Source organism: Protomyctophum parallelum (assembly GCF_964188405.1).
Source record: "Protomyctophum parallelum genome assembly, chromosome: 18".
In the NCBI taxonomy this organism is placed as follows: Eukaryota; Metazoa; Chordata; class Actinopteri; order Myctophiformes; family Myctophidae; genus Protomyctophum; species Protomyctophum parallelum.
In genome coordinates this window covers 15,077,658-15,092,777 of record NC_139716.1, presented here as the reverse complement: position 1 = coordinate 15,092,777, position 15,120 = coordinate 15,077,658, and the positions used below count along the sequence as shown (strand labels likewise).

General features: G+C 40.8%; 1 protein-coding gene across 1 annotated transcript; it reads left to right on the top strand.

The window, feature by feature from the left end:
- The first annotated feature begins 797 nt into the window (after positions 1-797).
- On the top strand, positions 798-10,330 carry LOC310875796 (E3 ubiquitin-protein ligase TRIM47-like). The gene is made up of 7 exons (XM_083789169.1): positions 798-1,068; positions 3,532-3,924; positions 4,708-4,803; positions 7,883-8,116; positions 8,444-8,594; positions 9,049-9,108; positions 9,194-10,330. The coding sequence occupies exons 1-7, from the start codon at positions 847-849 to the stop codon at positions 9,877-9,879; spliced, it is 1,842 nt and encodes a 613-aa protein (XP_083645295.1). The 5' UTR covers positions 798-846; the 3' UTR covers positions 9,880-10,330.
- The last annotated feature ends 4,790 nt before the right edge of the window (positions 10,331-15,120 follow it).

Sequence of the window (15,120 nt, the reverse complement as noted above, 5' to 3'; positions counted from 1 at the left end):
GACATTAAATTGTAACTTTATAAATGTGCAGATCCCTATACACTTACTGTATAATTACACTGTATACATATTAAGATCCTCTCTATAAACTTATACTGTATAATTACACTGTATACACATTAATAATAATAATCTTTGTGAACCACTGCTGTACTGTAGGCTCTTCAGCTCACTGGGAGGACAGCAATCACAACTTTAGGAGAGTGTTTCTGTCTGTATATTCTTATAATAAAGGTTGGTAATGATGAGAGTTGTTGTTATTTTCAACTGTCTTGATAAAATCCACAAAAAATATGTAAAAGGCTTGATGAAAGTTTTATGCACATTTATAATAATTATATAATAATATAATAAATTAATAATTTACATTTGGGGGATATCTTTCACAATAATGAAAAAAAACATGTTCTAGACATTCTAATGATAAGAAAAAAACATAATTATATTACAATTATTTTACTTACTTTTATTAGGGTTAAAGGTCAAATGTCATAGGTTAACAATTGTTAAAAATTCATAATTAGTCCAGAATCTTTTAATTTGTGTGAATTTCAGCCTCTGTGGGGGGTATTTATATGCAAATATCATGACCAATGGCATTGCAATGAACATCAATGATGACGTTTAGGTGAAAAAAGAACAGAAAAAAATAACAATAATTAAGTAATTCATTAAAATAAAAATGTTACCGAAAAGCAACACTGGGTTTTACAGGGTTAAAGGTATCCTTTAATGTTTGTTCAGCCTCGCCCTCCTGTTTTTATGGGAGAACCTTTGTTCTGGGAACTCACGTTAGTCTCAGTCATCAGTCATTCTCCACAGAGAGGTGACCCATCAGTCAGTAAAATGTCTCTAGTCGTGGACCAGGACCAGTTGTTCAGTTGTTCTCTGTGCGTGGAGGTGCTGAAGGAGCCAGTGACTCTGCCCTGCGGACACAACTACTGCTTTGGCTGCATCGAAGGAGCCTGGGACCAGGAGGCCGAGGAGAAGAGACTGTCCAGCTGTCCTCAGTGTGGGGAGAGCTTCTGTCCACGGCCTGCTCTGGGGAGGAACCACATGCTGGCTGAGGTGATCATTCTGATGAACATCAGACTAGAAGAGAGAGATATGAAGTAGACTTGGATTTATTTCGCACACCAGGCTTTAGACTTGGAGTTTAGTTAAAATAATCTTTGCTCTTTCGCACTTGACGTCCGTATATCTACATAAACGTTCATATTTCAAATGTAAAGTGCTTAATCTATGGCCACGAATGTCTTAATTATGTACGGTCGATCAGAAGTACCTGTATATTATTTATTGTTCAATAACAAGCCTTTTAATCCGATCGCTGGCCATTTTCTCTGTATACTTTCAACTGCGCGACCCTATCGGTTGGGAGGTGTAATGCACTCTGATATAACTCTTTGAGTAAAAATTTACACAGATGGGATTAAAATGCTTTTTATTGAACAATACGGACTATACGGGTACTTCTGATCAGCCGTACATGATTGTAACATCCGTGGCATTGGGTAATCTATTTATATTTTAAATCTGAGCGTTTTGTAGATGTGCGAAAGTACAAAGGCTATTTTGAACTAAACTCCAAAGACTTTGAAAATAGAGGGTATGCGCATGCTTAAAGTGAATGGCACATCGAGTGGCAAAGCAACAGGCAAAGTGAGACTTTAGTATATTATATGAAAGCTATTATAAGTCTTGTATTAATGCTAGAGCTGAATAATAACATGACTTTACTGATCACTTGGAATGTTATCATGAATGGTGGAGTAAGTAAATGTTTCTTCTTTTTTTTCTTTTTTCTTTAAGTTGTCAGTCTATTGTAAACAATGAATCTAGCGTCTGTTTAATTACATGCTAGCTAACCTAACTCCAAAGATGAGGAAAAATCACAGGATGGTTGTCAAAACTAGGTCAAGTGCTACAGGCTGATCTGAAATCAGTACTAGTCTGTACCAGTGTCATGTTCAGGAAGTGAACTTGTACCAAGCTGCCTGACGCATTCAATAATCACTAAGAGTTCATATTTTTGGCTTTTGGCTCTGAAGACGTATTAGGCTATGTACTGTTTACACGTTGGATAGAATGTATAGCATCATTTATACTGCAGAAATAACTGATATATATTTTTAAAGAACTCTGAATACTTATGCAAGATGTTGTAAAACAACGTGAGCAGAGGTCAAAGGTCAGAGCAGACACAGTGTTCAGATAACATGATGATCCTGTGTCTGTCATGTGACGTATCTGTCTTATCATTTCTTTATCAGTGTCTACTCTACACTACATTAACGGTGGTAGTTACAACGACACACACAGTGGCGGCAGTGGCTCAGGGGTAGAGTGGCCGGTAGAGCAGCTGGGTGAGAACCGTGAGGTTCCCAGTCCCATCCCTGTGGGATCCCCCAGAGTTACTGTCGAGGTCCTTGAGCAAGACTCTGAACCCCCTAATTGCTCCTGATGTGCAGGTTGTAATGTTTTCCTCTGCCATTGGTGTGTGAATGGGTGAATGTAATGCACAATCTATGTAAAGCGCCTTGGATAAAGGCGCTCTATAAATGCATCATTTACACACACACACACACACACAACCTGTTGTGGTTTCAGTGCCTTGCTAAACGGCACATGAGTGTTGGGGTAGGAGTGAGTGGCCATTCGCTTCCACACCCAGATTTTTTCTGCCGGTCTGGAGAACAGGTGTGCTCCTCTAACATTTATAGGACATTATAGGACTTCAGTTCCAATTGGCAAGGTAAACATGTACATACAGTAGAATGCAGAGGGACAGTGTAGTGTCTCAGTAAACTATAGGATCATAGAATGCAGAGAGACAGTGTAGTGTCTCAGTAAACTATAGGATCATAGAATGCAGAGAGACAGTGTAGTGTCTCAGTAAACTATAGGATCACAGAATGCAGAGAGACAGTGTAGTGTCTCAGTAAACTATAGGATCACAGAATGCAGAGAGACAGTGTAGTGTCTCAGTAAACTATAGGATCATAGAATGCAGAGACACAGTGTAGTGTCTCAGTAAACTATAGGATCATAGAATGCAGAGAGACAGTGTAGCGTCTCAGTAAACTATAGGATCATAGAATGCAGAGACACAGTGTAGTGTCTCAGTAAACTATAGGATCATATAGAATGCAGAGAGACAGCGTAGTGTCTCAGTAAACTATAGGACCATAGAATGCAGAGAGACAGTAAACTATAGGATCATAGAATGCAGAGAGACAGTAAACTATAGGATCATAGAATGCAGAGAGACAGTAAACTATAGGATCACAGAATGCAGAGAGACAGTGTAGCATCTCAGTAAACTATAGGATCATAGAATGCAGAGAGACAGTGTAGCGTCTCAGTAAACTATAGGATCACAGAATGCAGAGAGACAGTAAACTATAGGATCATAGAATGCAGAGAGACAGTAAACTATAGGATCATAGAATGCAGAGAGACAGTAAACTATAGGATCACAGAATGCAGAGAGACTTTGTGACAATAAAGTGAATCTGAATCTATTCGCAGCTTGTGGAGAAACTGAGGACTCCAGATGTTCAGCGGTCTTCTGTCTCTGCCGCTCCGCTCTACGCCGGGCCTGCCGACGTAGCCTGTGACCTTTGCCCCGAGAGCAGACGCCACAAAGCCGTGACGTCCTGTCTGGGGTGTGAGCTGTCCTACTGCGACGCTCACCTCCAGCCTCACCACAATGTTCCTGCATTTAAGAAGCACCACAAGCTGGTCCCGGCCACGCCCACGCCCGCGGCCCGCCTGCACCACAGCGTGTGCTCCAAACACCACGACAAGCCCATGGAGGTGTTCTGTCGCACGGACCAGCAGTTCATCTGCTACCTGTGTGCCATGGATGAACACAAGGGCCACGACACGGTGTCAGCGGCCGCGGAGAGGAGCCACAGACAGGTACCGTAGAGAGGAGCCACAGACAGGTACCATAGAGAGGAGACACAGACAGGTACCGTAGAGAGGAGCCACATACAGGTACCATAGAGAGGAGACACAGACAGGTACCGTAGAGAGGAGCCACAGACAGGTACCATAGAGAGGAGACACAGACAGGTACCGTAGAGAGGAGCCACAGACAGGTACCGTAGAGAGGAGACAGGTACCACAAAGAAATGCAGGAGTCCAGGCATTCAGTTTAAGGTCGTTTCCACAGATACAATTTGTGAAAATAGCCGATCTACAAGCTCACAGCGCCTCTCAACGCGAGGAGGTGTGAGTTTGTAGATCTGCTATTTTCACAATGTTTGGGCAAACCTCTCATTTTTAATACATGAGAAGGCAGACCTCCTGGTGCTGCACGATTCTTGCTCATCTGTGAATCTCGATTTTCCTCCACAAGAATTGAGATCACGATTCTCACACGTTGTCATTTTTTCCATGAAAATATTTATTCAAAAAGCATAAACAAAAACATAAGAGTAACTCAAATGAATTGAACAGCCATCTAGTGCTGCACCATTCTTCACAAAGATTGCATCTTCTTTTTGATTAATTGAGCAGCACTATCACACAAAGAGAGAGTAGCAGAGCTGCCCCGCTATCGGTGTATAAATGAAGGTATTGTGTCAACTGTGTCTTCACGTTGTGTGTGAATCCAATCTTTCTCGATCGGTGTATAAATGAAGGTATTGTGTCAACTGTGTCTTCACGTTGTGTGTGAATCCAATCTTTCTCTTGCAGAAACAGTTGGGGACGAGTCAGCAAAACCTCCAGCAGAAGATCCAGGAGAGAAAGAAGGAAGTGAAAGAGCTGAGAGAGGTCATGGAGAACCTGAAGGTCAGAGTTCACATCAGGCTAGCTAATAGTTCCTGATGTTCTGTTACTTACTGTGACTACTCAGTAGTTCCTGATGTTCTGTTACTTAATTTAGTTTAGTTTATTTAGGATCCCCATTAGCTGTTACACCTGGCAACAGCTATTCTCCCTGGGGTCCTCACAGAATAATATACATACAAAAATTGAAATAAAAACAACATTACAGATATCACAAAAGAAATACATTAAAGCATAACAACCACGGTTAGTGCATTCACTCTAGATTACATTAACTGGTATATTGACATAAACAGAATTACAATTTACCATATAATAAAAAGTCCCTTAGTCTTTTCTTAAAATGCCTTTTACCCTTAATTTCTGTGATGCATACTGGTAGAGAGTTCCAGAAAGTCATTGCCCTGTACATGACTGTATTCTTCATTGCATCAGTTCTTGGCTTAGGCACTGTAAATCGACCCATTGCAACATGTCTGGTATTATGTATAATATGTCTATCACTGGTATAATTTATATTTTTATATAAGCATTTTGGTTTTTTATTTGAACAAATGTTCCTAAAAAATCCAGCCAGACTGGCAGCTAATCTCTGCTCCACCAACAGCCATGACAGCTTCTGATGATTTAACAGTGTACTAGATCTAGTATTGCAGTTCAGGGCAAGGCGAGCTGCCTTGTTCTGGGCTATTTGTAATTTACGCAGGTCCTTTTTAGCTGCATTGGACCACACAACTGGACAATAGTCAAGGTGGGATATCACTAGTGCCTGGATGACCTGGACAGCAGATGTTGGAGTTAAAAACTCAGCACATCTCCTAATCATGGACAAACCCCCTCCCATTTTCTTAGTTATGTTTTGAATATGAGTAGACCATGTTAGATGACTGTCTAATGTAACCCTAAGTAGTTTTGTTTCATCTACCTGCTCAACTGCTAGATCGCTCAGATTCAGATTAAATTTGGGTTTTGACTTGAGCATAATGCTGTGATCCAAATACAATGGATTTAGTCTTTGAGATGTTCAGGGCCATCCTATTGTTCACCACCCACTCTGGTATGTTCTGTAGTTCCTTGTTAAGAGCTACAGACAGATCTTCCACATTAGTGGCAGACATATACAAAGAAGTGTCGTCAGAATACATGGCTATATTGGCCCTGTCTATGACCAGTGGCATTTCATTTGTAAATATAGTGAACAACAAAGGACCTAAGCAACTTCCTTGTGGAATTCCACAGTGAATATGTTTAGTGTCTGAGAGACTCCCATTATAGTATACTATCTGTGATCTGCTGGATAAATAGCTTTTTATCCACCTTAGTGCAGATAAGGTAAAACCATAACATGAAAGTTTGTCAAGCAATAGATTGTGATCAATAATGTCAAACGCGGCACTAAAATCTAACAGTACAGACCCCACTAGTCTCTTAGAATCCACATTCATTAGACAGTCATCTATTAACTGTGTCAGTGCTGTACATGTAGAAAGACCATCTCTATAGGCGTGTTGAAAGTCAGTATTCAATACATTTTCAGAGAATTATGATTGAATTTGGTTAAATACATATTTTTCCATTAATGTAGCAAGAACTGGCAGAATGCTAATAGGGCGGCTGTTAACCCCTGTGATTTTTGTTTTAGAATCTTTTGGTATTGGAATAACTTTAGCTTCCTTCCATATTTGTGGACACACCCCCCACATCAAGCTTTGGTTAGAAATGTGAGTAATTGGATTAGTTACCAGGTGTATTACCAGGTGTATTAGTTACCAGGTGTACAGCAAGCTTCAGTAACTTGCCATCAAGGTTATCCAGGCCTGCAGACTTCTCACTGTGTATTGAAAGTAACAGTTTCTCCACCACCTCAGAGCTGATGGGTTAAAAACTAAACATACAGGACTTATTATTCATAATTTTGTCTGATATAGAGGGAACACAATGCACATCATTACAAGACATATCCTTTCTTAACCTTTCTACTTTGCTGGTGAAAAGGTTGTTAAAGTATTGAGCTATGTCATATGGCTTAGTGATAAAAGCCCCGTCCACCTCAATGAAGGATTAGAGCCCCTACCCAGAGCATTGTTAAAAGTTTTCCACAGCATTTTACTGTCCGATTTGATTTCATTTATCCTTGTTTGATAATAACATTTATTTTTCTTCCTATTCATTTTTGTAACATTATTTCTTGATTTACAGTAGATCTGCCAGACAGCCAGATTCACTTGCCTTTTTCTTAGCAGTATTTCTTAAAGCCATGCAGTCTTTAATTTAATTATCAATCCAAGGTGCTCTTACAGATTTAACAGTATGTTTTCTAACTGGTTGTCAGCTATTGACAGAAATAACTGCATAAACAAATTCAAAGCTATCTCTGGATTTTCCTCTTCACCTACAGTATGCCATGGTATGTTTTCAAGTTCTTCTAGAAATGAGCCCTCCCTGAAGTTTTTAAAGGATCTTTTGTAAATTACTTTTGGGATTTTTGCCTTTCTCGTAAAAGCTACTATGTTGTGGTCAGTGCATCCAAATTCAACAGAAATCACCTTTGAGCTTAGATCAGCTGCATTTGTAAAGATATGATCAATACAGGTGGAGGAGATGCCATTCATTGTTATTTGTGTTCTTGTTGGCTTGTTTTCTAACTGTGTTAAATTACATGTATCTGCAATAGCATGGAGGGTTTTCTTAAGTGAGCATGTTGGAGAGAACCAGTTAATATTCATATCTGCAAGTTATACAATTCCCTATTACTGTCTGCTGCTCTGTCCACCAGTTCACATACCCTGCTTAGGTACTGAGAATTGGAATCCGGTGTTCTGTAACAGCAACATAGATTTAATATTAGGCAAGTGGACTTGTAGCCATAGAGCTTCAATGTCTGTGACTACTCAGTAGTTCCTGATGTTCTGCAGTCCATAGAATATTATGTACAGCTACAAATATTACCCTTGAAATTAAAAGGTTTTAGAACTGTATAACAGACATGAAGTCCACATACGGTTGCACCAAGTGACACGAACATGCGTGACTGACTGTCTGTCTGTCTGTCTGTCTGTCTGTCTGTCTGTGTGTTAATCAGAGCTCGGCAGAAGCAGCCGTGGAGGCCAGTGAGCAGATGTTCTCAGAGATGAAGGCGAGCGTGGACAGAAGACACCGCCAGGTTGAAGACCTGATCAGACAGCAGGAGAAGACAGCCGTGTCCCAGGTGGAGGACGTCCTGAGACGGCTGGAGGAAGACATCGCACAGCTGGAGAGGACACGCGTTGACCTGGACCAGCTGTCCCACACCGATGACATCACGCATTTCATTCAGGTTCTGTCCCACACCGATGACATCATGGTTTAGGTTAAACCATTTAAACCACTTTAAACCTAAATATGTTGGTTATTTGAAAATAGCAGATCTACAAGCTCACAACGTGTCACCAATCGACACGTTTGACCTTGTACTGTACATGTGCTATTTAAAAAAAGAAAAGTGTAATATCTTTACACTTACACTAACCTTGTCTGGCAGACAATATTTTCTGATGGGGGTCTGTGGCCAATTACATATTAATGTAATGGCCCTTGGTATGAAAAGGATTACGAAGCAATATAATAATAATAATGAATACTATTATGAATGTGTTCTCTCCAGAGCGTCCAGAGTGCGTCCAGCTCCAGTGGACCTCCAGTCTTACCCAGTGATGTCGTGTCCACTCTGAGCTCCTTCACTCAGCTGAGAGAAGATGTGTCTGCTCTGAGAGACGACCTGGATCTGGTCCTCAACACACCCTGGACACACACAGGTTACACACACACACACACACACACACAGGTTACACACACACACACACACACACACACACACACACACACACAGGTTACACACACACACACACAGGTTACACACACACACACACACACACACACACACACACACACAGGTTACACACACACACACACAGGTTACACACACACACACACACACACACACACACACACACACACACACACACACACACAGGTCACACACACACACACACACACACACACACAGGTTACACACACACACACACACGTCAGATGAATGGTCAACTAGCCATCTTAGTAAACAGTTTGTTAAAGTCAGAAGACAGTTGATGTTTAGGCTGTCATGATACTCGATACACCAACAATCCACACGTTCAGAACCAATGCTTTAGTTGAGGTCATTCTTCAGAGTGATGTGTTCTTCATCTGACTCATGTCTTGTGTCTCCAGAGTCTCCAGCTGATGTTTCACATCCAGCAGAGCCTCAGACCAGAGAGGAACTCTTACAATGTGAGTCCATGTTCAGGCTGAGTGTTTTCTGACAAACAGCTTGATGACACTGACGTTCATCATGTTTTGTCGTGTGTTCTCACAGATTCCTGTCCGCTCTCATTGGATAAGAACACGATACACGACAACCTCGTCCTGTCAGAGGAGAACAGGAAGGTGACCAGAGAGAAAAACCCCCAACACTACGCTGATCATCCAAGGAGATTTTCATTTTACCGCCAGGTGTTGTGTAGGGAGGCTCTGACTGAACGCTGTTACCTGGAAGTAGAATGGAATGAGACTGAATGGGTTTATATAGCAGTCGCTTATGAAGACGTCAACAAACATGAGCGTTTTCAGTCAGGCTTTGGATTAAATTCAAAGTCCTGGTGTTTAAGATGCTTAGGTGACGACTGCTGGTTCACACACAACGGCATCGATACCAAAGTGACGAAGCCTACTAGTACCACCAGAGATGTTAATACCGAACCCAATAAAGTTCCACCCAAGGGTTATCCAGATGGGTGGTCTACGTATAGTTTCACTTCTACCAGGGTGGGGGTGTTCCTGGACCACAAGGCAGGGACTCTGTCCTTCTACAGTGTTGGTGACAACACAACAACCCTCCTCCACACAGTTCACACCACCTTCACACAACCCCTCTATGCAGGGATAGGGCTTCACGGCCCCTCTGATTACACAACACTTCATTGTCTTGGTAAGAACAGTTCTGGTCGTCCTTTTACTTATAAGGCTGTATTTCATACAGCAGAGGTGTGTAAGATATGGTAGGCATGTTTAAAGACACCTGACCCTCGTATTCAGTTGAAAACCTCACCAGTGTTCTGTAGAGAAAGGGGAGATCGTAGTGTATAGGAACTACTTAGTGGGTTAATTGGTAGATGATAGTTATGCTTTGATTGTTTATTTTCACACAAAGAAATTATACCAAATTGTCAAATACTGTACATTTAATATTTTTGTTACTGCCTTGCACTGCGAGGTGTTGTGAGCTTGTAGATCGTCTATTTTCACAACGTTTACCCCTGTCTTTATATGACAATTTGGTAAATAAAGAGGTCTTAAAAAGTTAAAAGACATTCAATTGTAACTTTATAAATATGCAAATGTATACTGTATAATTACACTGTATACACATTAAGATCCTCTCTATAAACTTATACTGTATAATTACACTATATACACATTAATAATAATAATCCTTGTGAACCACTGCTGTACTGTAGGCTCTTCAGCTCACTGGGGTGACAGGAATCACAACTTTAGGAGAGTGTTTCTGTCTGTATATTCTTGTAATAAAGGTTGGTAATGATGAGAGAGTTGTGGTTATTTTCAACTGTCTTGATAAAATCCAGAAGGTTGATTTCCTTTTCACATCAGTAGAAAATGACTTGTCCTCCTTCTATTCCTATAACCACAAATACTCCTCTGTACCAGCAGAGGGCGGTGCTGCTCAGGATTGATTGATTGAAATATTTATTAACAGTGTAGAAGCCAATTCACTGTGTTTTTTGATTATTATTTCTGTTATTATTTAGCCTTATTAGCCTAGAATATTCGGTAGATGATTGGCTAATTGATTTATTGTTTTGGGCACAGACGGGCATGCCTCCCAGGCCAAGGGTTTAATTATGGACAGGTGTGGGGGGAGAAGGCATGCACCTAGTGGATACAAGGTTTTTACCAGTAAACATGGAAGACGTTTGTACTATGCTGTCTATGCACTTTATTTGAATTAAACGCAAAGCAAAATAAAGTAACAAGTGGACAATGAAGTTCTTCCTAACTGCGTACACCTAAACCCATAGAATGGGTGCATCAGTGGGTTTGTTATGGACAAGGTTGAAAGCTGACAAACTAGCACTTACAAACAGTTTGCAGAATTACAATACATTTCAAGCACAACTCAATACAAAGACTTAACTGTGAGTGGACGACCCAATTAAGCATTACACTTGTTTACAACAGGGTCCAAACACTCCGGTCCACCTTGTTCAATTCATCAAAACATTTAGAGACTACAAACCCCAAATTAAGTTCCCAACAACGGACAACCACCACCGATTGTTTCAGATGATGCCACACTCTGACGGACCAATGACCGACGGAATTCAACAGATCCGGATACAGTAGGCGGAGGCGGAGCTTTAGATTTAAAATGGAGCTGCATGCGGTGCATAGAGTGTTTGGGGCCTAAAAGGTAAGATTTGTTTGAGAACCGCATGGTTTTTAGCCACCATAACTCTGTTATTGTTTAAACATTAGTGTTGTTAGGACTGTTTGTTTATTGTGACTCTAAATCAGTCAGTTGCGGTAAAGAGAACCGATAATTTTCTGTAGACTTGACTGTTGACATAATATTGATTTATATTATGATTATTTTTTATTTCAGGGTGACAGCTAAGAAAGCAGCTGCAGCTGCGAGGTTGCAGAAACACAGGCAAAAGATTAAAAGTAACCCAGAACTCCTGGAGGAGTACAGGAGAAAAGAAAGAGGTCAGTAATACTGTAATATATATACTGTATTATCCTGTCACATAGTGGATAAGAGATGCCATTTTGTTCTCAGGCATAGTTAGGCTGAAACACTGTCCAAGTAGTGTCACTACTTCAAATCGTTGTTGTATAATGTCAACACCAAACACAACACATATAATGATAGGGATTTTAAAACAATATATTTATAGTTGACGGTTATCGTATGTGACATTTAATGTTAACACCTTGAGGGCCCGGGCCTATTTAATCCATTAATAAAATGTGCCTATCGTCAGCATGGGCCTCTAGGCTTGCTGACGATGGATCAGTTTTCATAGCACTAATTTGGGGCACATGACCGTGCACTTGAACTTGACAGTGATTTACGTCACAGGCTTTAAACTATTGTGTTAGAATAGTATGTTCACAAAACCATATTTATTGGGGATTATCAAATTAGAAAATGTATATAATATGCTTTATACTTTTAGGTATCGGAAAAGAAAGATGGATGGCTCTATACCCAAGACGGATCAGCTCACCGTCAAACGGGATGAAAAGAAAAAAAAAAACAATGGAGAAAGAATTCCAAAAAATACTACAAAGAAGAAAAGCCATGATAGACCTGACACCTCCCTCCAGTAATGAGCCTGAGCCAGCTGTCCTATAACTGACGATAATAATGAACTTTATCACATTTAAATAAACCTTGTGACTGCCATAATTATGTTTTTGTCATTATTTTGTTTGATATTTTACTTATTTGATGATTTGGGTGAAATGTGTGTTCCGGAAGTTTGATTGTGTCATTTCCGGTAACATGACCATATACTTTGGAATAAGCTCAGGATCGCATGAGTTATTGCATCTTCCGTCAATGCTGAGCAGACGGGAGTTTGTCACATTGAACATGGAGCGTACAAAGTTAAAGTCCTGGCAGATCGACAAGCTCATAGCGCGCCACCGAGTGGCGTGCTACGAGCTTGTAGGTCTGCTATTTTTGAAAAATTGAAGAACGACTGACATAGCAGAGCATTGATCACGCCTCCAGGTCTTTAGTTTACTCAAGTTAGGTAATAAGACCTGGTACTTAAGACACGCAAAATACAGCCCTAAGAATCCAAAAGCCACAGTAGTCTCTGCACACTGCCACGACTGAATTGGCCACTGCCAAGACTGAATTGGCCACTGCCAAGATTGAATTAGTCACTGCCTAGACTGAATTGGCAACTTCATTATAGTGGATTAAAGATTTGACACCGTCACACCACGTCATGGCACTGCGCAATAGTTTGATTTGATTACATGGCATATAGTTGTTTAATAACTTTTACTACATGTTGTTATTTTTCTACTGGTGGTTTCCACAGACCACCACAAGGAGATGTCTACTGTATCAAGACAGACGGTCTCCAAAAGATATTCCACATTGTCAGAGGAACGGCGTGTGATGGTCCAGGGATGTGGACTGTCTGACATAAGACCGGTAGTAGTGTTGCACAGGATAGGTAAGTACTGTGTATTTTCTACCATCTGTAGATCACTACTCTACCACTAAAACACAATTAAAACCTTGGTCTGGACCCTATGACATTTAATATCATTATTGTTGTTGCCAGAGGCAATCATACTATAGTATTTGCCTGACTTTCTTTCTTTATTACGTATAAACTTTTTAGGGTCTCTGTGACATAATGTTGGGCAATACATCATCATGCTGTACTTAGCGAGCCAAGTGTGGGCTGTGCATCCATATTTGGACCTTTTTAGTTCAGGTGGCCAGCTGTCAACATTCACCCAGAGGACTAGGATTTGACCATTTGCGATACAGGGCCAGGCAATGGCATCTTTCTGAGGAATAAAATGACACATCACATACTTTACTTTACTTTATTATGGATCCCCATTAGCACTTGCAAAAGCATGGCTATTCTTCCTGGGGTCCAGGAGTCCATGCAAAAGCAGAGACGTTTCTGTGGCTACCAAGGTGGGGGGGGGGAGACACATTTTTTTACAGTGAACATTAACGTTCGTGTTTAGCATATGGCAAGTTAACTGAAGTTATATAGTTGATGCTGAGCAGCTCATTTTGTGCCCAAACCAGAGGCGAACCAGCGGTAACAACCACCACCACGCAGCTGCTCTGAAACGCCAGTCAGTTGCAGTGCGCTGCGCTCCCCCCTCCACTCCTCCTCCAGTCACATAGTAAACTGTAAAAGTGAATTGCCAAGATTCACAAACGCAGCCCTCTTCATAATCAATAAATAGCCTACACACTACACAAACAACAGAATTGTTACTTTTATTATAATAAAAGTGTTAAAAAAGATCAAGGAAAATTACAGAGCCCGAGGCTCGGCCGGTCCGACTAACTTTTTTTCTTTTCGGGCCCTACCCCGAAAACGTCGGGTGGGTCGGGCTCGGGCAGAAAATGAGAACTCTAATATGTATGTATGTTTACATAACATGGGCTTATCATTTGAAACATTTAATTGAAAATCATGTCAAACAAATGCTTTTCTCACTTTTACCTTTACTCCTCACTGTGTCTGAAGAGGAGGTTTCCCCTAACTGGCAGGAGAGGACCCAGCGTGGCGTCCAGGAGGAGCTACGTCAGACATCAGAGCAGGCTGACGTGTCAACGCAGACATTACTTGCAGTGAAGAGTGAAGGTGATGATGATGATGAAGTCAGAGAGACGGAGCCTCTAGCCAGTACCTCAGGTCAATACATGAACCCTACATGGACCCTAACCCTAGATCAGACAGATTTAAATGCAATGAAATCGCACGCGACACAAAATGTGAAAGGAGACTGCAGCAAGCTGTCCCAAGACATTAGAAAAAAGAAGAAGAAATTGTCAAAACATCCTTACGGGAGTCCCGCAGGGAAGAAAATCTTTGTCACACCCTTTGATCATGAAGTGAACGATGAACGAGGCAGGTTGTTTGTAGATTCTGGAGGCTTTATTGTATGCCTATATGGCCCAAAGCCTACGTCAAAGTGACGAAACACACAAAAGAATAATATGATTAACATGAGTATCAAAGCAAACACATAACGAAATAAATCATAACGTAACAAACAAATGTTCAAACAAACGTTATTTACCTCACTGGCTGCCCATAGCTCAAAGGGCATGCGGAGAGGAACCATACATGAACATCATAACAACCAGGACTGCAAAGAAACATAATAAACAAACGATCAATAAACCTTATAATGTTTTGCAATGAGGAACTTAAATGTTGACAAATAACTGAAAGACATGACACCAAAATAACAAAACGAACCTTTCATTGCGACACGCTCCACACGCTAACAAGCGACTGTCTGACAGGCGGAAACGCCATGATTGTTCTGTGAGGCTGTGAGTCTACGCTGTGAGCCTACGCCCTATATGTTGACGTAACGGAAATGGGCGTCATATAAGTGAACTTGAACTCTTGAAGCCTGGTCATTATAACGATAGTGTACATAGTAAATAGATAATATAGAAACGTAGTGAATAGATAATAATATGCATAGTAAATA

Excerpts from the sequence above, each read along its gene's own strand:
- LOC310875796 (XM_083789169.1), top strand. The coding sequence starts at position 847 with ATGTCTCTAGTCGTGGACCAGGACCAGTTGTTCAGTTGTTCTCTGTGC. Across the intron at positions 4,804-7,882 it reads AGGTCATGGAGAACCTGAAG|AGCTCGGCAGAAGCAGCCGT; the intron begins GTCAGAGTTCAC and ends TGTGTTAATCAG. Across the intron at positions 8,595-9,048 it reads CACACCCTGGACACACACAG|AGTCTCCAGCTGATGTTTCA; the intron begins GTTACACACACA and ends TTGTGTCTCCAG.